We start from the raw sequence: 23,412 nt of genomic DNA, 5'->3' as shown, positions 1-23,412 counted from the left end.
ATTCCCATCCAATAGGGTCACGTAGGCTGTCTAAGCCATCGCTTACAGGCCCTAGATAGTAAAGCTCTCGCAATTCTGTTCCTTATTTTGCTGCTTTTCAAAGCACTGCTCTTCTCTTGAAGACATGCAATTGTATACACGGGATCTTCATGAAGCAGCAAGGAGAGCAAAACAAATAAAATGACCCTTTGACCAAAAAGGGTTGAAGTTCAGCATGTCCCTCACCACCTGACTGTCATACGCAGGGTCAAACTACCCAGGAAAGCAGCACCTTTGCCCAGCATTTCCTTAACCATCCGGTACTCACCCAAAGGTAACACTTCCTTGCTTACCTGGAAAAGAACCTACTTCCGATACTCTATCTTGCACCTACATATATGTTACATACCTTTCATACACATCTTTCACTGCAACAGCTGTAAACCCACTTTCTTGCCACGCAGAGTTAACGCTGCAGCTCCGAGGCAGCTGGCTCAGCGTTCCGGGGCCACCCCGATGCAGGGAGCCACATGCCCTGCAGTCTGCCGGGCCGGTGCAGCCACACTGCTCCTTCCTAGGGAGAAAACGGCCGAGTGAACTGGACAGAGGGCAGGGTGGGTAAGTAAGTGAGGCTATTTTGCACAAAAATACCACTTACCAGCTGAAGCTAGCTATGATTAAAGGTTTAATTGACTAAAATTTTCTATCACGTCAAATTTGAGAAGAAAAAGTACACTAAGTGTGAGCTTTAGACTGCATTAGAGATGGAGCTGTGCTTCAGACCTTACAGCATGAGATCCGCAGCCGTTTGTAGCAGCATGCCTCTGAGCTAGCGTCTGAAGCAGTCCTCCTCTGAGACTGAGAAACTCCAAAGCGCTTCGGTTTCTACAAAGCAGAAACGTTAGCACTGAGCTGAGCTAAACTGCCTGAGCGTTTCACTTAAGCAAATTTACGGCCCTTACAAGGTAACAGCAGTATAGTTCTCCTTAAAAAAAAAAACAAAATCCAATCCATCAGCAAAGCAAGCTTCTTCCAAAAATTTATTAATGTGAACACCCTACTGTGGGTAAACATAACATCTTTTGGAGTTTACAGTCAACTCCAACAGTTTTGATGTAGAAAGTGATGTTGCAAGTTCCAGAAAGTTCACAGCCAACTGAGCGATGATGCTGCCCACTGTTTCACATCCGTTGGGCAGTTTGGATACGCCTGCAACGCGTCCATGATTTGATTATTGTCCAAAAGCAGTTTCATTAAGAGGTACTCTCTCTGCGCACGTCCAGATGGCCTTTCTATTGGTTTTACTAATTCCAGTTGTAGTAAGTGTTCAAATGCCTAAAAAAAAAGAAGAAAAAAGAGCAAATGGAAGATAACATCATTCCGGGCTGTACTGCTCATTTTGAATGACCTACGAGGTGCTGTTTTGACAGAAACCTGTGATGTGCGATCGCAGCAGACAGACATTAAATGCCAGCTCTGCTTTACCTTTGCTTTTCTTCTTAAAGAAATAGTATTTGAAACCTGGTGTACGTGTAGCTGACTGGGAATGACTTCGTTATTCTGGGATACAAACTGGAAGAGTCTGTATCGCAAGCGCACAGACAGCATTATGTAATTCCCAGTTTCAGTGCAACTGAAGAATGCTGAATCAGAAACCAAGGCTGCTCAGCCCAAAAGTTGCCACACTGGAAGACAGCCTTGCCTGCTGACCTGCTGGTCCTTGGGTGAAGTTCATGAACTGAAAACCTAGCACCTGCATAAGCCCTGTTTGAGGACTGTGCCCCACGACCAGATCCCTGAACACAGCCTGGCAAAATTTCCTTAATTGAGTGACAGCCCAATAGCCCAGAAGGCCAATGAGCATTGGGTTTGTAACCAAAATACCCGTTTTCAGTTTGCTGGAGATGGTTGAGGCAAACCCAGCCGTATTAGGCTACAAACTGGTTCCATATACCAGTCAGACCTATTGGGACTTGGATTAAAGAAAACAGGTTTTTGATGTGGTAAAAGGAATTCAAATTTTGGAGACACCACTTCTAAACAAGAGAAGTGAACGAGCAAGCTGAAGATGCCTACGCACGTACACACATCTCTCCTTTGGAAGCCGTTTCTGACGCAGTCATTCTTGCTGAACCCCAGTCCCAAATCAGTTGAGCTCCCCTGGAAGAGAGTCCTCACCCTGGGACTATACTCTTCCAAGTGTAACTATTCAGCAGCTCGGCACAGCCTTCAGCCCCCCACCCCAGGAGAGGTGGTGGGGTGCGGGAGGCGAGCTCCAAGAGCAGGGGGTTCTCACCTCCCTGAAGCACCCCATCTCAGGCCTAGGGCTGCACGTGACTACTCAAATCTGCGCACTAGAAAAAAAACCAAACATCTAAATACTTTACAATAAAAAAAGATTACATTTCAGGCTTACCTTCATGACAACTGGCTTTTCAAAGTTGTACATACAATGCGCCTTCCTTTGTATGAACTTCTGGAATTCTGTGTCAGTAATAAGAAAAAGAAGTTACTTAGGGGAAAGTAAGTGGTTTAGTGAATGTAAAGTTCATGCATTTCTCTCACCATTGTAAACCATCTGGAAGTTAAATGGTTCTCCTTCATAAACATCATTTAAGTGTTTCATAGCTATAATTAGGCAGATTTCCAGGACAGACAAACCTAGAGGGAAAGACAAGAGCTCTAAATATTTCTCTTAAGCATATCAGAAACGCAAGCAGTTCACATACTATTTTTATTCCTCTATTTTTATATGCTGTAGGCCTTACATATTTGTGTTCTGTATCTTCATGTAATGTAAATGTAAATGTTCCAGAATTGAATAGACTAGATAAGAGAACATTTGTTTTCCAGATATTTGAAGCAAGAATGGAAGAAATGGGCTGCTTCCATCAAAAAACAAGACATTTAAGTATAAAGAAAAATCATCACTGCGGATCGTACAAGACAAAGGACTTTTAGCAGCACCAACACAATCTCCGTGCTACTGTAGAGCATGTTGTGAAAGGAGAGTTTGAAAAGGTTATTCGCTATCTGAAGCTAAAGAAGTGATACAGCACATTAGCTCCACGGTACAAAGGAGACTTGGAGAATCACAGGGCCAAGCCAAACCAAAGCCTGTAAAAATCTGGAAGCCATAAAGAAGCAATAGGATAAGTTAACTTTTCCCGATCAAGGAAGCAATTCCTCCTGTAACTATATTTGGGCTTAGTGTCAACACCAGGAGAAGTTTCTTTCTTCTCAGGGTTTGCACAGGTTCCGAAATGCTTATCGGAGGAAACTTAAGCACAGTGCTCAGTGCATCCCATCCACTGAGGTTTAGAAAGGGAGAACCCCTGGACTGCGCAAAGGCAGCGGTAGCACGCCGGAACACGCTAGAGGAGTCCGTACAGCACTAACAGAAGCTCAAGTAAACGCAGTTAAGCGCGTGCTGCCATAGTTCCACGAGTACAGAATTCAAGTATGCACTCAAATTTTGTACGTATCCAAGCACAGACTATTGCAATTCTCAGAGGGTTTACTACAACAGCTCCCAGCCAAAGTGTCCTCAGCATCCTCCGGCTGCCAGTGTCGGCAGGAAGAGGTCAGCACCTTCCCTTCCTCTGACACAGGACAAATGCTGCCCAGACTGGTTCCTTTGCCCAGGCTGCCCGTGCCTTCCCTGGCTAGTCCTGCAGCACCACGCAAGCTGCCCGGTACTGATAGCTGCAAGCCTGCACCATAGCAGGGCGCTGCCCGAGCTCCCCACATAGTAGGATTTCTATCAACTATTCTGCGACTCGGTTTCTGGTTTATTTGGCATTGTTACATCCACGCACATGTATGAACACAAATTAGCGGAGAGCAGACTCCACGGGCGGAGGTATTCCCTGTGCAGCTCATACCACCAAGGGACATGGCACTATACAGTGTCCCTTACATCAGAAGGATTTTAGGGAGGGACTTGACACATTCCATACTCCTAAGAAACATCTGGGGGGAAAACAGCTGAGCTTTACCATGTACAATATTTGCTTTTGAGTCCGTTCTATACTGCTTGCTTGCTTCATGAAGGTCTGATGCAGTGATAAGTGGGTGATGCACAGTAACGTTACTTACAGCAAGCATCTAAAAATAAAGCAGAAGACATTTTTCATTTCATTACTAATTACCAGACATACTTTCTACTTGGAGATGGAATGCAGAAGAACACATTTCCCCTGGAGTCACCTACTGGAAACATCAATGAATAAAACCTACACACAGTAGGCTTATACTGAAAACCTTGTAAATAGCTGGTAGCTACAACTACTGTTTTGCCAGGAAGGTTTTCCAGGCTTAAAACTTTAAAGCCTCCTCACTAGAGGAGATAAACACTCATTAACTTGTTTATATTAACTTCAATGGATTAGCATACTTCAGTGATTGCTGCGAGAATGATGTACTATTTTAAACGCACCTTTGTACGCAAAGCTACGGAGCACTCACGTCACTGAAAGTGCTAAGAAAGTGTCTGAAGGCGCCTCTCAGTTTACCGAATACGAGTTACCCCTTCAGAACATTTGCTAAACAGTCTCACGTAGCTGCAATTTGAATCTTTAACAATCTTCAACTACCTGTCACAGAAAGTGAGTTTTGAACAAGTGTAAGTTAATAAATACACAGTTAACTGACCTCTTCTGACACCACTCTTTCAAAGCTATTGATTATCCACAAGCCTTTATACAGCAGTAGGCACACTGCAGCGACCTTCACTTGCTCTTTAGGCCTTTAAGTATCTGCCTTGTAGATACTTTGTAGTTTAATATTCATCAACAGAAAAAATGGCTTTCAGTGACTACCTCTGACTTCCGCAGGCCTGTGTGATGAACTGTTCATTTCATCCATTTAATTGAGGCCTTTCACTGGGAATATCCAATGCTATCTCCCACCAGTCTCTTCCAGTCCTCTTTCACTTCTTATAGATGTCAACTGAACAGCCTCGAAAAGCTGCATGACCATTCAGACTTCCAAAGTTATGGAAGGAGTTTTTATACTATAGTGGCTGAAGGGAATTCGGATAGAGAAGAAGGGGAGGGGTGAAGAAATGACAGCCCCACGTCATTAACAGACATGCAAAAGGGAAAGAAGTAGAGGAAACACAGCAGTATCTCTTCTAAGTCACTGCCCCCTCTGCTTCAGGGCTATGAGATTTGTAAAAAGTAGCTACACCGAACAGAGCTTGGCACACTGGGGCATCCTCTGGTTCACCAGGTTCAGAGGCAGAGAAGCAGCTGATTGCATGAAGTCACCCACACGAGAGAAACCACGGGGAAACAGCATTTACCAAAAGCAAAACTAGATTTTACCAGCTCAGTTATGAGCTATCTAGTTCTACTTATGTAAAAAACTACTTATTTTACTTTGCTAAAAAACTTAAACTTGTTCAATTCTTCCAAGCTTTTCAAGGTTTTGCACAATACCATTCAGGGTACCGCAACATGAAACAGATACTAAGTTTTCAATGGAAACGCATGTGTTCATCTGACCCCACAAAGTGATGGGGAGCACTAGATGTAATTGAAAAATAGCTGGCCATTGAAAACAAGTCCCTGCTAGCGAAAAGTAGGTAATTAGCAAGAGTAGCTCCAATCTCGCCACCACGACACCGCCCGTCACAAAGCTTCTCTCACCAGCTCAAACGGCAGACTCCTACAGATTTTTGAAATTAAGGAAAAATTCATCCTGCAGGGCAATTAATCCATGCTTCAGCTAACACAAAAGAATTACAGAAGCACTACAATCTGTATTATGTACTTTTATGAGCAAGATGACTTCCCAGAGTGAAAAAGCCCCTTTCTAAAGGAAAAATTCAGAACATGCTGAAGAAAACAATTAGGAACATCAGCCTCAGCTCTGACACACCTTGGAGCTCAAAGTGAGGCTATTCAGATAGCCACAAGCTCTTTTTCCGGCATTCATTCAAGCCACAGAGACAGAATTGGGTGCCCCTAAACTAGAAATAATCTACAATCTTGTAACAAACTCAAGTCAACAGAGAACTACCCAAAAGAGGACTCTGATCATGCTCGTGTGTTTCAGAACTAGAGCAGGAAGTCTATGATCTAGTTTTCAGAGTGCTATAAACTCAGACTTGGGAAAAGCTGTCAGCACTAAAGAGACCAAGAACAGCCCACTGCAGAGCTGAAGGTTAAAATCTGAGTATTTGCTCAACACACGATAAGCAGGTACATTTAGTGGGCTTTTCACACTGACAGAAGCACACAGATATTTTAAGGTGGTTAAATCAGTGTTACTTATCTTCTGTAATGAATGTTATTGCATTCATATTAACTGTGTTAAAAAACAGGAGGGAGGGAGGCAGATTAAAAAAAAAAAAAGACCCTCCGAGAGAGCCTGACCACGCGTTAAGCTTCAGCTCATTTGTCATGATAGGAGGAAGTTCACTGTCAGCATTACCTCCTACTTACTGAACACAGAAGCCTTCTCTCAGAATGAACAGGGAGGCAGCAGTCTAATTTTTCTCCACACAGTGAGGAGGAGGCCTTCCTTCTCTCCCCTTAGATAACTGGAAAAGGTTGAAGCTACCAAGTAAAATTCTGAAAGCTTCCTCAAGCTCTTGATGCCAGACAATGTGGTCATTCAGAAGATCAGAAATAAGTTCCGTCTCAGTATTTCTAGGGATTAGAAGCCTCAAGCTTCTAGCACCTCAAGATTTAAAAGATTAAGATCACATTTCCTGGACTAGCGTCACAGTAACAGAAGAATTCAGGACAGTATCTGGGCTACCTGAATTGCTCCACATATGAAACCAGCTCTGGAAAACAAAGCAGTGCCTAATCATACAGTTCATAAAGTGATTTTATCTGATACTCTGCATAAGAAGAAATTGGAAGTGATAAAAGAAAACAAAAGCATTTCCTCTGCATGAATAACAAGACTGTAGATATACAGGAACTCTCTTACTGAAGAGGTATCCAGGAGCGACTAGTCCATAAACACAAGTAATCTGTGCTCAGGAGCATCATAGCAAGAGCCACAGTTTAGGAAGAAGGAGGAGCAGAAAGAGGGGTGATAACAACAAATATTTTAGCTCTAAGTGACAGTTATTCCAAATGCAGCACCGTGCGCCTTTATGCCAAAAGTGCATCTACTGACACAGAGAGTTATTCAAGAGTAGCTCAAGAAACAGGTGAGGATTGGCCAGGAACACAGACAAACCCTAACGGTGTCAGGAGGATGACAAAGCGGAGAGCGCAAGACAGGGCAAGAATACAGTAAGAGACCACAGAAAAAAATGGCATCAGAACTTATTGCTCTTTGAAGACAGACACTGATGAGGAGAAGTAGGTTTAGTACAGTAACAGATTTAGTGAAAGAAGAGGAATGGAGGAGTATTTGTCTGCAACAACAGACTTAAAGGTAGAAAAAGCAGGTTTTAGTACAAGCAGTTTTCAGGATTCACCAGCAACCAACACGATTCTCAGAAAGAAAAAAATATTTTGGAAGTATTTCACCTACAGTTTTACTTTATAAATGGAAAGACTTGGCAAAAGTTATTTTAAATACCAAAAACCCACCACCATTTTAATTAACCACTACACCCCCACAACGTAACTGCTACAGAAATTGGAACTACTCAAATTCATTAATAAAGCATGGACTGATAAAGCATGCAAGAAACCAGTAGGGTCAAAAGCCCGGTCAAGAAAAAGATGTTTCAAGAAAAGCTCAAATAACTGGCTTGAAAAATACAAGTGTTGTTTACAGATTATTATATACGTATCCAAATACATACCAGCAGCAAATGAAGTGAACGCAGATCTTTAGTGTAGTGAAAAAGGTTCTGCAGCATGTCTTGCACAGTTTTATCCTCTGAGAGATGCTAAAAAAAATTTAAGTGATACTTTAATCATCTCAGCAAATCATTTCATACTCACCCGAAAAAATAAGTTAGCTAACTTCCAGAAAGAGCTCAGCTTACTCTTGAGAATAATTTCTTCACATCTAACCTTAACCTTCTGATCTTTTTTGCGACACTTCTCATTTTATCTCCAGACTTCAACAAGCAAAGATTCTCTATCACAATCTGATTTATTCCATATCAAACTCAAATAGCGACAGGAAACGCGAATCTTAGGTAAAGGCTTTACACTTATAAAGTGGTCTTACTTTAGAAGTTTTACTAAAACCAAGTATACAGAGCTTTAAATACCTGAACATTATTATTCCATTTTTGTGCAAAAGACTCATCAGAAAACTCAGCAGGAAGAGAAAGCTGTTCCTTGAATATCCTAATGTATTGTTTAAAATCAAAGGAATTCATCAAATATATCTGTCGGTGAGAGAACCTTGATTTTACTCTCTTCTCCAAGAGCTCCAGGATATCCTTGTTAAAAAAAGTAAATATAATAATTAAAAAAAGCAGATGCATTTAGCTCATTCTTTGCTACAGTAAAAACTACAAGAGAAAACACCAAAGAAAATCGTGTTAAAAAAAAAGTATTAAATTCTCAGGCTTAAAATGTTCTAACAAGACCTTTGCTAATTATTATAACTGATATGCCTTGAAATGCCTAACAACTAGCCATTTACCCAAATCATGTGATGCCCTACATCATACAGGATAATTAGTTGCTAGGATACCCAGCAAAATTTCTCCATAGATTATGTAAATATTTCAGTTACTTAAGTCTGCATTCAAGATGTTTCAGCCTATCACGGCTCTAGACAAGTTGTCTGTTTAGTAGATATGCAGGTTGGCAGCTGCCGGTTCATATGCCTTTTGCCATACTGAAAGAATACAGCTTTTAAAAAAAAACCCAAAACTTAAGAGCCAATATTTATCTTCTAAGATTGTCACACAGAACTAAGGAAGTCTGCCATCAAGTTGTTGCTTGAAGATGATAGAGAAAAGCTTACTTTTCTCAGAACACATAGCAATAGACTGGCATCAGAACAGGCTGTGGGATTCAGCCATTTAGAGAAACACAGTACTATTCCCCTACCTTATACTGGGACAGAATGATTACAGCTTCTAGTTTCTAGGAATTTGGGGGGGGGGGTGTGTCTTTTTGGTTTTTAAGGGTTTGTTGTGTGTCGGTTTTGGTGTTTTTACTTGCACTAAAAAAAGTCTTTAAGAATACTGAAATTCCTTACCAACAAGAGAGCGGTAAGAGTAAATAGGGAGCCAACAGTGCAAAATACAAAGGCCCCTTTCGATTTAGAAGTCACATACAACAGGGACCAGTGATTTAAAAAAAAAAACCTAAGAAGCAACTGCTATCACCACAACCATGATACAGCCTCTGAAGACTCTACCTTAATTACATTCAAAAGCAGAGCAACACGGGCTTCTAAATAACGGGTTATGAGGATACCAGAGTCACGACAGTAATGAAGGAAAGACTGTAATTTACTAAATCAACTATTAACTATTCTATCAACTTCCAGAAATTTGCCCAGTTAAATATCACCTAAACCCAAACAACCCCAGATTCAGGCTTGATGAAAGATTTAATTATTATTACCCTTGTCATAACCCAGCTACCTTCACCACCAATCCAGTTTATTGAGAAAAACAGTATAATTTTTTATGAAGCATCAGCTTCCATAGTGTTACAAAATAATTATTTCACAGTATACACATAATCTGTCCACAGTTCCCTACAATGTCATTGTAAAAATCACAGCAAGTTTAACATGGATCCTAAACCCATTTCAGACATGCTAATATTACAGCAAAAGCGCCCTACTGAAGTGTTTGCTTAAAAAAATTCCTTGTCCTCAGAAAAATGATTTAAACACTGTAGGTTAATACAAGTCTGTTCTTACCAACTGCTGACCAAGAAAGTGAAATACCCAGGAACCTCTCCAAAGAGCGAACGACAGTATAATATAAAACAGCCACATGGATAAATATGGCTCTTCTGCGGTAATATAGGACAACAGCCTTGTGTCTCCTTAGAAATGTAAACCTGCTCCTTTAGCAGTGAAACTGAAGGCTTCACAGTTTTTTGGTCATCTAAGTTTGCTCTCAGCACAAATTTTTTTTTTTTTTTTTTTATCCCTTCCCACCTCCCTTCCCAATTCAAAAGTCAAAAAACAGGTAATTGAGAAAAGTCTTTTAGCAAATTAAGTAAGGTTCCAGGAGAGGAGAAGAGAAAACACTCCAACTAAGACAAAAGTCCCTTTAAAACAGCTAAAAAATTTGAACGAGAAAGCACAATTTCTTACCTGTCTACATGTAAGTCCAATAACTGTTACTGGAGTCTGTGCTGACTGGGATATATCAAAGAGGTTATACAGCAGCGTCTGATTCTTGTGATGAACAAACAAGTCAAATTCATCCAGTATAAACAAGACTGGACAACTGCTAGTTCGATCTCCTGAGACAGCAATTTTAGAAGTTAGTACTGTAACTCCATCATCAGACTTCCATCTCTACAGCTTTTGCATTTTCCAGTTTTAACAATTTACGTATTTTCTTTTAGCTTCACTAAGCCTTCCTTTCACATGTGTACTGCTACAAGAGTAAAAAGAAAAATACACTGAAAAATTGGTAAGGTTTTGTAGTATTCTGCCAAGCATAATTTCTGGCTGCAAGGGAAAACAGACTTCTGTGGCAAATTTTTAAAAAAAACACTATTGTTCATAGCTATAGTCTGGATAAAAGAACCTGCCCTTCATAGCTGACCATCACATGCAAGCCTTTATGGCATCAATTATGTTAGGTATATGTTTGGTTAGTACTATGTATTTTTTACGTTATTTTGTAACCATGACACATTCTGGGGCTAGATTTCTTCATACCACTCGTACAAGTAGATGAAGAAACATGTATATGCTATCTTTTCAGTCAAGTGACAAAGACACACACACACACTGTTTCAGAACAGGGGCTACTAGTGTTTACCTTTCCTTAAAGCTTCAAGAAGGAATGCAAGATTTTCAGCAAAACTGCCCTACACAGAAAAGAAAAAAAAAGTTTCACAATAGATTTTTCATTGTCATTCTCAGAATTGTGTAACTACATCAAGTTCAGGCTTGTAATGAAGCCTATTTCCTTCTAAAACTCTGCTTTCAAAACCAGTGCGTATTCGAAAATTTACAATGTTACTTCATGTCGTATAATCATAACCTCTTCAGGACAAGAGAACTGATAGTTAACTCTACATTCATCCACTTTTTTCCAGTCTGAAAACCCCAAACTAGTTGCCTCAGACGGGCAAAAATTAGTGATCAGAAGAATGTCTACAATAAGCAAAATTTACAAGTAGCTTTATCTTTCCTTAAATAGCTATTGCATACTCATTTTCCATCTACACACATACAAAAACCGCCACCTAACGTGTTCCACTGAGAATGATCAGCATGCAGTGTTTTAATTTGCAATCTTACTAGACAGACAAAAGCATCAAACATTCATAACAGAAAACAATGAATTGCTATGACCACCCTGCTTCAGTTACACACATATTTACACACTCTGAAGCACACAAGTTGTGAGATGGGAAATAACTACAACTGAAGACCACAATCCCTATCAAAGCAGACAGAAAAGCCAATTTACTCTGAATGTGAGTTGCAGAAGCTAAGAAAGGAAAAGTTTCTATGGACAGAAGGAAGGACATTCCTGCAAATCAGTATGTTTCCATGCCTGTGTGCAACCAAAGGGATTAGATAGCTAAGAGTTTAAAGTAATACTCCACAATAACTTAATGGGGAAAATCATAGGGGAATTAAGCATATTTAAGTCCAGTTTTGCTGCCAGCATTTTTGGTAGTGGAACTGTGGACCTTGAAAGGTTGTTCTAGTTCTCTGTTGGAAAGAAAACTCATTCAAACAGCTATGCTGAAATTAAATACTTGCTATTTCCTTTTATTACTGCAGCTATTATTTGGGAAAATTTTAGCTCACCACCAGAAAGGGTTTTTCATTCTCTGTGCCTAAAATCATTTGGGATAAGTAAGAAACCAAAGCACAGCCCAAGAAGCAAGCATTTCCAAAAGATAATAAAGCCTAAGTAACTACAATCTACACTTCATCTTGTATTCCATGCTGCCTCTAACCTAGCTCTCTGGTTTTTCTTAACTGAAATAGTAACATCTTACCTCTTTAGAAGCTTTCCAAATGCAACTGATGAAAATAAACCTCATCTATTGAGATTTCACCTTTCTCCCCTCTCATAATTCTGCTTTAGCCCCTTGGATTGGTATTACACATGACCCACAACTATATAAACTCTGCCAATCTCAAAGGCCCTACCTGGGAGCAAACGAGGAAATGATGGTCAGAAGGACCTTCTGTCATACCAGAAGATGGCCTCTCAAGAACAGTCACTGAATAACAGGCAACAACCGGGGTAGCTCAGATCACTAGCCCAAGTTATTTCACACTCAAGTGTGTGAAATTTAAACTGAAGCACTTCAGTTAATCTCTATTGCTGACTTTAGTACTAACGTAAATGAGTTTTTTACCTTTGAGAAAAGGTCAATACCAACAAATATTTTAACAGAAATTCTATGCAAAATGAAAGCTCTAGGAAGCCTAGACAGTTTTCCCTATGAACTAGAACTTTCCCTTCTTCTTCCTTCTCTAAGTTAAAGTTGATGTCTTTTGAATAAGTAGCAGGATGCATTAATATTGCTCAACTAGCAAAATGTGACCTGTGTAGAACACAAGTATTTGTTGGCATGCTTGAAGTGTTTGTAAACCAGGGTCTTCACAGGTAAAGGCTGCCACAGTTCCCTACTGCCATCAATTATTAAGTATTTTAAAAGAGAAAGAGAAGACTGAGCCAGCCAATCGCAATTTTGCTAATGAACTCTCAAAGCCCATTCAGTTTCAACAAGCTGCATTCTACGAAGCTAGTTTTCCAAGTAAGGGTTTTTGAGGGAGATGAGTGAAGAGTATAATAAAGTTGATACTTACAAAAACTTTATCCCCAACCACATTTTCCAGGTGCAACTGTCTGGTGATCTCCTTCAGGGCCACTTTATCATTAGTCTGCAGAAGCCCTGAAAGAAAATGATTTTTCATGAAGAAATGGCAGTTCTCCTTCACTCCAAGAGGCCATGTCTACAGCCACTAGAAACTTATCCAGAAGCTTCTCTCCATTGCCAGCCTTACAAAACTATGCCTTTTATAAATTAAGACTAGACAGTAATTTTCCATACCTAATAAGAAGTTACTTAAAACAATTCGGTCACAACTGAACTGATTTTTAACATTTTGAAAAGTCATTAAAAGCACAAAAGCTCTCTTTATACAGAGAGATACAAAGAAAGGCATTTTGGAGCTCACAGACAAATGTGTCCATAATTGAGGCTAGATCACAATGGCTGAAACCAAAATTTTTGTTCAGTACCAATATATAGCAACCGAACATAATATTTGAATAATGCTGTATTACTTGCCATTCAGATGAACTTCCAAGAGGTTCTCTGTAACTTGTTTCATTTCCGAGAGCTCTTTTAAGACATGATTTAATAACTAGGAAAAAAAATACATTATTTCTTTACAAGAAGATTAATGTATTAACAGTAAGAAAAGTGTACAAATGGATATCATCAGATAGGAAACAGTATATGCAGTTTCATTAGGTAACAACATCTGAGTATTTTCAAGACTCAAATACTAAAACAACAACTTCGCATTCACTATCATGACTGTAGCAATCCCATTTGTTTGTTCTGCTGGATTAGTAGGGAAAGAAATATAAAAATAACTCCAGCATTTTAGTCACTCATTTTGGGGGGTAATATCTAGGGCTTTTGCCTTAATCAAAAAAAGTTTTACGAGTATGAGATATGAGAGAATTTCTCTCTTGAGTTCGTATAGTATTCGGCTTCATTGCTTCATTAGGTGCTGTAGAATCTTTAAAGTCACTATGCTTATTCTTTTCCTCTTGAAGCTAGGAATTTGCAGCTCCCATCTATGTGTATGTATACATACACATATACACACATACAATTTTCTTGTCTCCAGCAGTCTTTTTTGAGAACATCTTTCACTTGATATAGAATAAGAAAATCACTCATTTCACATATGTGATTTGCTTACTTATATTCTGTCAGAAAAGATCAGATTTTCATCTTCACTATCCTTATGTAAAAGCTTTGGAAGGAAATTTAAACTTTAATTAAAAATTTTGCATTTTGGTGATTGGGGGGGCATGTGGTGTTTGAGACATCGTTCTGTTGTGGGTTTTCTAAAAACTTTCACATTTACTCCAATTTGCTTGCAGTATAGAGCTCATCCATACTTTTCTATTGATACTGTATTTAGAAGCAGATACAGTTAGACTCCTACTACACGTGCCAACATTTACTATATGGATACTTGGAACAAAAAAAGCTTATTTCTTTAGTTTCTCAAGTTTATGCCCAATAAGCAGATGCCATCCATTCTGGCTAGCCCCTTATCCAACAATCTCAATTGTACCTTGAAAGCCCACATTGCAAACACAAGAAAATCTAAAAACTATTTTCTGCACTATGAGAGTGCTTGTTGCTTACTTACAAATCTGTACATCTAAGAAAGGAAAAATAAACTCCAGTTCAAGAGTAGCAGGAAGTATGCAGGTGGAGGAATCCTTATTTGCCACTGGTTTATCAACTCTTTCCCCACCACCACCCCATAGCATTTTGGCAATTATCCTTCAGAAGCATCATGGGTAACAGAAGGTGGTAACAATACTGACTGTTTTTGAAATGCAAAACAAGAAAGCTATCAACAAATTGGCAGAATGATTGGTGTCAGCCCTATCATGGTATGCTTACCATCTATTAATTTATTTCTATTCAACTGGTTTTAAAAGCTTGAAGGCCGCTTACTTTAGCACTTGGGAAGACTTCTGAAGTAATTTTTGTAATTTTTCAATCTCTTAATACTTTTTGTGTAACAGCCAACCTATTTATCACATTATATACTCATGTAAACATAAAAGACTTAAGTGCTTGCAAGCTATTCAAGTATATAACACTTAAGTTAGATGTCATCCCTTCACATGCCTCAACTAAAAAGAGTTCCTTTAAAATACAAAACCTACACTTGTAAACTAGAACTACCACACAATATTCTACCTCCTAGCAATTTAGGTAACAATATTCTCCGACACGTTTAAAACAGGATTAAGATACCTTACCATTCTCTACATATAAACAGCTATGTAGAAATACACCCCTTAGTCTACTCCTTTGACAGTTTTTGGATACCTTTTCAGTCATTTTTACAGCGGAGGCCCAATAGCAAGAGCAGGTTAACTTCTAAAGAGTAAGAAAAATGTGGCTTTAGTCGCAAAGATGAACCCCTCTGTGGCAAGAACCATTACCGAATTGTAATAGGAGAAACGCTGAAAGAAGGCAGAATCTATGACGTAGTCATATCACTGAACAACAAATGCATCTTGTTCTGATAAAATTATTTCCATTTTACACATTTTAGGTACCTGTAGCGTATCAAGAAACCCAGTGAAGACAAGCAAAGAATTCCAAAACCATGCATACTTCTGCAAGTCATTGTGAGGATGGACAGGTACATGTTTTTGCCAGCTGCACATGAAACTATTCTATTTTACAAAATCACTAGGAACTCAGCATTTGAAAAATTTCAGAGGATTGTCAGGAAACTAATTTCTCCATATTGTTATTCAACATAATCAGCTCACAAGAAGTCCTAGGATGTTTTGAAATTCTATGTAAACAATTAGCAATTCTCTCTTTAAAAACAGGCAGAGATGAAAATTCAGCTCCAAAAGCTCCCAGGACTTCAGTGAGGTTATCTACCTCATACTTAAACTTGACCTTGTATAAACTTTTAATGTATGTTTATACCATAGTCTTTCCTGATCCTCGGGGTCCAATAATGAGGGCAGAATTACTTTCTCCGTGAACTGTAGTTCGTTTCAGCAGTTCCAGCAGATGTCTGTGTTGACAACAGCAATAGGTTAAAAACTTCAAACCATGCAGCATTCACTGACACTATGGAAAATTCAAAGAATCTTTAGAACGTAAGAGAAAACTTGATACATTTCAACTTGCTCTCAGAGCCAACACTCAGGGCACGTGAAAGGTAACGCAATAAGATAAAAAAAGGCTGAATCATCAGAACTCTTTAAAATATTTTAAAATATTAAAACATGCAGAAGTCAGGAGTATCACTAATTCATAAAGTTCTACAATTCTCCACCACAAAAGGACAGACTTCAATAATTATTTCTTTCTAAATAAAAAGATGGCTTTCTGTGATACCACTAGAGTTCACGAAAAAGGAAGACTGGCAAACATATTGAAGGAAAACCTTGACACCAGTAAAAACTAATAATCTAGTGGAATATATTCATTTTGACAATCTTCATAAAACTGATTATACGCTAAATGTAGGCATTCAAAGCTTGTGAACAGTAACAGCAATACTGAACTTCTAGTTCATATTCTATTCCCACCCAAAAGAAGGAACAAAGAACAACTCTAAATTATCTTCAGAAAGACCTATCACCTAGTACCACATTTAAAGTACCTATGAAAACCACTGACACTTCCAGTTCCCAAATGTCTACAAGTGCATATGTTTAATTTGCTTTTTTTTTTTACTTAGAATATTGACATCATGCAATCGCTTCTAAAGGAGTGCTAGGGTCATCATAGAATCACAGAATCACTAAGGTTGGAAAAGACCTGTAAGATCATCAAGTCCAACCATCAACCCAACCCCACCATGCCCATTAAACCGTGTCCCACAGTGCCACGTCCACACGTTCCTTGAACACCTCCAGGGATGGGGACTCCACCACCTCCCTGGGCAGCCTCTTCCAGTGCTTCACCACTCTCTCAGGAAAGACATTTTTCCTAATATCCAGCCTAAACCTCCCCTGGCGCAACTTGAGGCCGTTTCCCCTTGTCCTGTCGCTAGTCACTTGGGAGAAGAGACCAACACTCACCTCCCCACAACCCCCTTTCAGGCAGTTGTAGAGAGCGATGAGGTCTCCCCTCAGCCTCCTCTTCTCCAGACTGAACAACCCCAGCTCCCTCAGCCGCTCCTCATCAGACTTGTGCTCCAGACCCCTCACCAGCTCCGTCGCCCTTCTCTGGACACGCTCCAGCACCTCAATGTCCTTCTTGGAGTGAGGGGCCCAAAACTGAACACAGGATTTGAGGTGCGGCCTCACCAGCGCCGAGTACAGGGGCACGATCCCCTCCCTACTCCCGCTGGCCACACTGTTTCTGATACAGGCCAGGATGCCGTTGGCCTTCTTGGCCACCTGGGTACACTGCAGGCTCATCTTCAGCCGGCTGTCAATCAACACCCCCAGGTCCTTTTCCGCCGGGCAGCTTTCCAGCCACACGTCCCCAAGCCTGTAGCGTTGCATGGGGTTGTTGTGACCCAAGTGCAGGACCCAGCACTTGGCCTTGTTGAACCTCATACAATTGGCCTCGGCCCATCGATCCAGCCTGTCCAGATCCCTCTGCAGAGCCTTCCTGCCCTCCAGCAGATCAATGCTCCCGCCCAACTTGGTGTCATCTGCAAACTTACTGCAAACATCCAGACCGTCGATAAAGATATTAAACAAGACCGGCCCCAAAACTGAGCCCTGGGGGACATTGCTTGTGACCAGTCACCAAATGGATTTAACTCCATTCACCACAAGTCTCTGGGCTTGGCCATCCAGCCAGATTTTTACCTAGCAAAGAGTACACCTGTCTAAGCCACAATTTGCCAGTTTCTCCAGGAGAATGCTGTGGGAGACAGTGTCATGTAACAGCTGTAGCAAACACATGTGGTTTTCTTCACTATTTGAGACCTAACTATAGCCAAGAGCGCTGATACATCTTGGAAAAGAAGAAGTAAGAGCTGGGAAGTTCACTGTGTTTTCTCTCCAGTATAATTCATCAACAGTGGCACATTAAGTAAAAGATAGTCTGTAAACTATTTTTCAGAATTCCAATATAAAGGAGGGAAGGCTTGTTTTGTAGAATACTAACACCATAGAAACACATTTTCTCACAGCAACAATAAACACGTCTACCTGAGCTCTGCATGTAAATTACATCACACTTTTTTAATAACAGAAATGTTATTTTCCTTCCTGTAAGGGAAAGGAAACTAATGCTCACAACAGGAGATTCAACTTGCATAAAGTTACTCTTGGAAAAACTGATTGTTTAAAAGAAGTTCTTGAGATACATGTTTGTTATTTTCAGAATTTGACCTGCATCTGTAAAAGGATTAGTATTAGGAAAGTGTTATTGTCAGAATAGTTCCCTTCTTCCTAACTTTAACCCCAAGTTGGTTTGTTTTAAATACGGGTCTCTACTTCAAGAAACACGATGTTGGCATCCAAGGTTTAAGATTTACTTTTAACACAGCTTACCAATAAACAGGAAAAAATCTGAAGTAAAAATAAAGATTCACAACAAGAGAATTTAATTTTTTGCTTGGTCAGGTCATTAAACATAGCCTTTGAATACGCACTAAAAGTATCTTTCAGGCTCAAAAAAGTTTTTCAGGAATTACAGATTTGAAACAAGGACAAGAAATCCAAAACTCAGAGCCTGACAAAACAGCATGCAACAGTTATATAAAAACTCCTAAAATCTGAGGCAAACAATTTTTAGAAGCATTGAGCTGCAAGTCATTTAAGCCTGTATGATTTAGAAAAACAGAGGTAGCAGAAAATTCTGACTTCACCTGATTATTTTTCTACTGTGGTTAAAGCAGAAATTACTTATTATTTGAGTCTGCTCACTCACCTGTACTGATGCTCAATCCCAAACAGCTTTCCAGTAGCATTATGGTGACAGAATCTTTCACGTAAAATTTTTTGCACCTACGGATACAACACAATACAGAAAGAATGCTTGGTGCTTCAAACACCAGAATGTACCAATAACGTAATTAATGCAATAAAATAATAGTAAAACATGCATGTTTCTCTGGTGTTACAAATACTCTGTAAAATGTAAATTTTAATTGTCATCAATGATACAGGGGTCTTGAAAGTAAGAATAAAGTTGCAGGAGGCAGAATACTTAATAGACTTTTTTGTAACAGAGAAGAGAAAATTCAATTAAATGATAGCAATACGTGTCTTTGGTCCGTTCTGCTACAGTTTCTTTCCTTCACCACCAAAGGGATGTTATACTTGTCACCAAAATTATGTCAGTAGTTCATCTAATTCATAGTTCCAACTTGTGTAATACAGGCAAGAAAACATTTACCAGCTGACTTAAATAAAACATAACCCACTTAGTTATTCCCCCAAATCCTACACTTTCTGCACCACTCCCAACAACGCTGCAGCCTACCACATTCAAACATTAGAAAGTATCAAATTTACAGTTTCTTTGAGGATTCAGTTCAGATACCTTGTTCCTAAAAGTTTGGAAGGGGGGCAGGAAGCAGTATGAAACTGAAGCTAATATATTGCTTACAAAGGATGGAATGAAGTCTATCCAGCTTGATTTTTAGATCAAGTTCTGAAGTCCTTCAAATTGTACAGTGAATACAGTTATTTTAACTATTAATTTGGATGTATTGCTTGGGATATCTTTAGATATATGTTTGCACTGACTTCTGTTTTCCACGTTAAGAACTGTTACTTAAAATTGTATCTTCAACTCCTAAACAGCCAACCTTCAGCACCACAGCAGATTTCTTCCTACCGCTTGACTAGCGGCACGCAAATTGGACAATCCCAATTTTTAAGAATTTACAGGACTCTATACTACTACTTCTTCCCATCCTTCATTCAAGCTATCCTAAAATACCTGCACACTCCATCCCTTTATAACGCTTGGTGTCCAATTTAAGTGCTTATTGTCAAGGAATTTCAGAGATTAAACTGCAAACTGTTAACAAAGTGATTTTCCTTTAAAATCATATTTAAGCACCTTGTCTGTCAGTCTAAGTGAATGTCCATTTGACCTAAAAACTAACTAGATCGTGATCATGCACGTCTGTCATTGCTTTTCCATTCTCTTAATCAGAGTTGGCTCATCTTCTCCCCATGTGGTTTCTCTCTACATTCTTCAGCTGCACCTCTTAACTGAATCCTTTTTCATTTCTGCTGAATCCTAAGAAACCATAAAAAGGTGCAGTGTTCTATCCCAGGTAAACATATACTGAGGCAATACCGTATTGCAAATGTTTTGTATTTCTCTCACCTTAGGTAGTAGTTACTCATTTATGCCCGTTTTAGCTGACCAGTCCCGGGGTACATTACCACCAGGCTTTTAGTATCTTGAAAATATGTCTTCTTCTAACACTTAGCTAATTTATAATTTATGATGAATTTATCACCATCATCTCTCGGTGTTTTTGGCTTAAAAATAAATACATGTGGATGCATCTTTGTAAAGTACTCCTTAGCAAGTCTAAATAATGGATAGAAGAACAAAAGACACCTATTTTGCGAATAATTCCACTTCATGAAAGGAATTCTTTTTCAATATGAGCTGTATGTACTTGTCTACCTGTTTTTTCAGTCACTCTTTCTTCTATTAAAGTCTTAGTGATTTAATCCCCAGATTTTTTCTGTTTTAATGAACAATCTATCTGAACAGTCAGCACTGTCCATTCACAAGTGAAAAGGTTTTCCTCCTATAAAGGAATTTTATGGGTAAATGAAGGAAAGATATTAAATATAAGAAATCGCTGAACCAAAGGTAATTCACTACAAGATGCATCACACTTTTTAAGCAGCCACTTTGAGAAAACAAAAGAATAAAGCTTAAAAAAAAAAAAACGACCCCAAAAACTGATTCAGCAGCTGCTGTCCTGTCTAACCTGGGCTGTTAAAAAAAAAAGTCCCCTAGATTCTGATTCACCCTACAAACTGGAAGATAAAGAATCTGATTAGATAAAAATAGATTTTTGAAAATCTGTTGCCAAAAACAGCTGTACAAGTGCAAAACCATCCTTTACCATTTTTATTAGAACTCCAAAAAGTAGGTAATTACTATAACACTCAAAGCAAGCAAACATCAGGTGAGAAGCTGAAACACAGAACATAAATACAAAAACCATTTACAGCCCTACAAATTACATCAAGTATCTGTATGTGCCTTTCTAAGCAGTCTAGTAAAAAAACCTATAGAATGACATGGATAGCAGAGGACAGAAAAATTTCATAACTTAAAAACAAAGTCAGCTAATACAGATGTTACTGACCTGTGAAATGCATTCTCCATTTGTTGCACTGCTGTCCTTTGGCTTACGTTTATTCATTGCAGAAGTTTTCATCTTTAAATAAGAAAGAGAATATAAAAGTTATATTAAATTACTCCCTTTTCCAAATAATGTCACAAACTGTACTTAGATGTTAGCAAACTAAATTTAGTACAGCAAACACAAGAGTTGCTCATTCGTAAGAACTTAAGTTATAATGAACATCATTTCTTAACTGATAAAGATGTAGTAGTTCACCTTACTAGTAAAAAAAAAAAAAACAACCTAAGCATTTTTAATTAATTTCTGATTAGATGAGATCCACGTTGACATACAACTTCTGAACAGCATTTGTTTTAGGATGCTTCAGTGCAACGGAAACAGTACCTAATGCAACTGATATGAAAGTTTTTCTTCAAGGTTTAAGTTTACCTAGCAAGCTCTTCACAGCAATGATGACATTCACAAGTCTGTGAACGACACACTGAGTTCCACTAAGACAGCACAGCTACACACAAGGCGATCTCGCACAGAAGCAGGAGTGGCACAGCTCATGCATTTAGACTTCTAATACATTACTGTGAACAACCAAATCAACCCCTTCAAGTAAGTCGTACTAACAAGTGACATCTGCACACAGTCTCCTCTGACCAACCACCAAGTGTAATTTGTTCATTTTAATTGCATTTAAGATAGTTTGAAACAATACATTTATATTTCTGCAGCTGGAACAAGCTACAGGCACATGGTAACATGTTAAGTCACGACAGTTAAGTTTTTATAGGAACAATTGGCTATCCATGTTTATACCGGTGCAGCTTATAACAATAACCAGAATGCCTCTCTAGATAAGCAGCATGTGTAAAAACCAACCCTCCTTCTTTGTGCTAACAGAAAGCTTCCAAGACTTGCTCCGCAACAATTTACCCTTATTTTAGCACGGCCGTTTACCCCTTCTCCCCATTTTGCTCCTTCTATTGTAAGGCCAGCATCGTTCAGTCCCCCGGCACAATAACTATGTCTGCAAAGGACGAGACCGGCTGCTAGAAAAACAGGTAAAGTAGTCACTGCGGGAGCAGATACAAAGGAGCGCAAGGCACGAAAACACCAAGCTGGAGAAGCCGAACCGAAGCCGCTAGATTATTTAAACCGGGGTGCAATAGCAACAAGACCACCGGGCGAGGACCATGCCCGTTCCCGTTTTTTATCCGGGGCTCAGAAAGTTCTACCGAAGCACCGCAGCCAAGTGCCGCCCACAGCCGCCACTTCCAACCGAACAACCCCCCCGGCCGCGCCGAGCACCTTGTGCGCTCCCAGGGGGAGGCGCCGCCGCTCCCGCCTCGCCCGCCCGCGCCGGACGGACCCGCGGCAGCGGCTCTGCGGCCTCCGGACCCGCCTTGGCGGGGCGGCTCGCAGACGCCGGCCTACCGCAGAAGGCCCGCAGCAGCCGTTACCCCCCTCGCAAGGCAAGCCCCCGGGACGCGCGGCGCTGCCAGAGCTCAGGGGAAGGGCGGGGGGCGCGTCCTCCCCTTCCCCGCACCCTCCGCACCGGGGACGCCCGGCTGAGGCGGCGAGCGGCCCGCCGCCCCCCGGCCCGCACGGCGCCCGCCGCTCCCTCACCTGAGGCGGCAACCGCCGCCCTCGCGCCGCGCGCGCGCGCGCCCGCCCCGCCACCGCCCAAGCTGCCGCGCTCCCGGCAGCCCCCGCGCCGCCCGGCCCCTCACGTGACCGCGGGCTCCCCCCCCCCCCTCCCCCAGCCGCCCCCTCACTTCCGCCCCGTCCCTCCCCGCCACTTCCTTCCGCCCCGCAGCCGGATCTCCTTCCGGGTGCGCGCGGCGCGCGCGGCCCTGTGGGAAGGCACGTCCCTCCCTCTCCCCCCCCCCCCCGCGGCCTCCCGAGCTCCCCCGGGGCGCATGCGCAGTGGCTGCCTCCCCTCTTCCTCCCCGGCAGCGCCGGAGCCCCAGCAGCCGGAGCAGCAGCAGCAGCTGATGATGAGGAGCGCGGGGGGGGCGGGGGGGCCCGTTATTTATACCGTTAAAGGGACAGGGCGCTAATTCCGCTCGGCATCGGCGCGGGGGCGGGGGGCCGGTGCCAGGCGCCCCGAGTTTCTCCCCCCCACCCCCCAGCCCCGCCGGAGGAGCCCGGGGAGTTTCTTCCTCCCCCCCTCCCTGCGCGGCCGTCGGCGGAGGGAGAGCGAGCCCGAGAGGCGGCCCCGGCGGGAGGCACCTCGGCGGGGGAGCGGCAGGCAGTTGGGCAGCCCCCACCCCCCGCGCTCCCCTCCTCCCC

At 41.1% G+C, this 23,412-nt stretch overlaps 1 protein-coding gene across 1 annotated transcript; it reads right to left on the bottom strand.

The window, feature by feature from the left end:
- Positions 1 to 1,064: 1,064 nt before the first annotated feature.
- On the bottom strand, positions 1,065 to 22,764 carry ORC4 (origin recognition complex subunit 4). Its single transcript, XM_059820369.1, has 14 exons — positions 22,747 to 22,764; positions 21,130 to 21,201; positions 18,711 to 18,787; positions 15,795 to 15,885; positions 13,377 to 13,452; positions 12,892 to 12,977; positions 10,874 to 10,922; positions 10,195 to 10,346; positions 8,174 to 8,347; positions 7,757 to 7,843; positions 3,978 to 4,086; positions 2,545 to 2,640; positions 2,396 to 2,463; positions 1,065 to 1,314 (listed from the first exon to the last, which is right to left on the bottom strand). Exons 2-14 carry the CDS (start codon positions 21,199 to 21,201, stop codon positions 1,126 to 1,128), a joined length of 1,326 nt encoding a protein of 441 aa, XP_059676352.1. The 5' UTR covers positions 22,747 to 22,764; the 3' UTR covers positions 1,065 to 1,125.
- Between the last annotated feature and the right edge of the window lie 648 nt (positions 22,765 to 23,412).

Source organism: Gavia stellata, chromosome 8 (assembly GCF_030936135.1).
Source record: "Gavia stellata isolate bGavSte3 chromosome 8, bGavSte3.hap2, whole genome shotgun sequence".
NCBI classification, from domain to species: Eukaryota; Metazoa; Chordata; class Aves; order Gaviiformes; family Gaviidae; genus Gavia; species Gavia stellata.
This window is presented reverse-complemented; position numbering and strand designations above follow the sequence as displayed.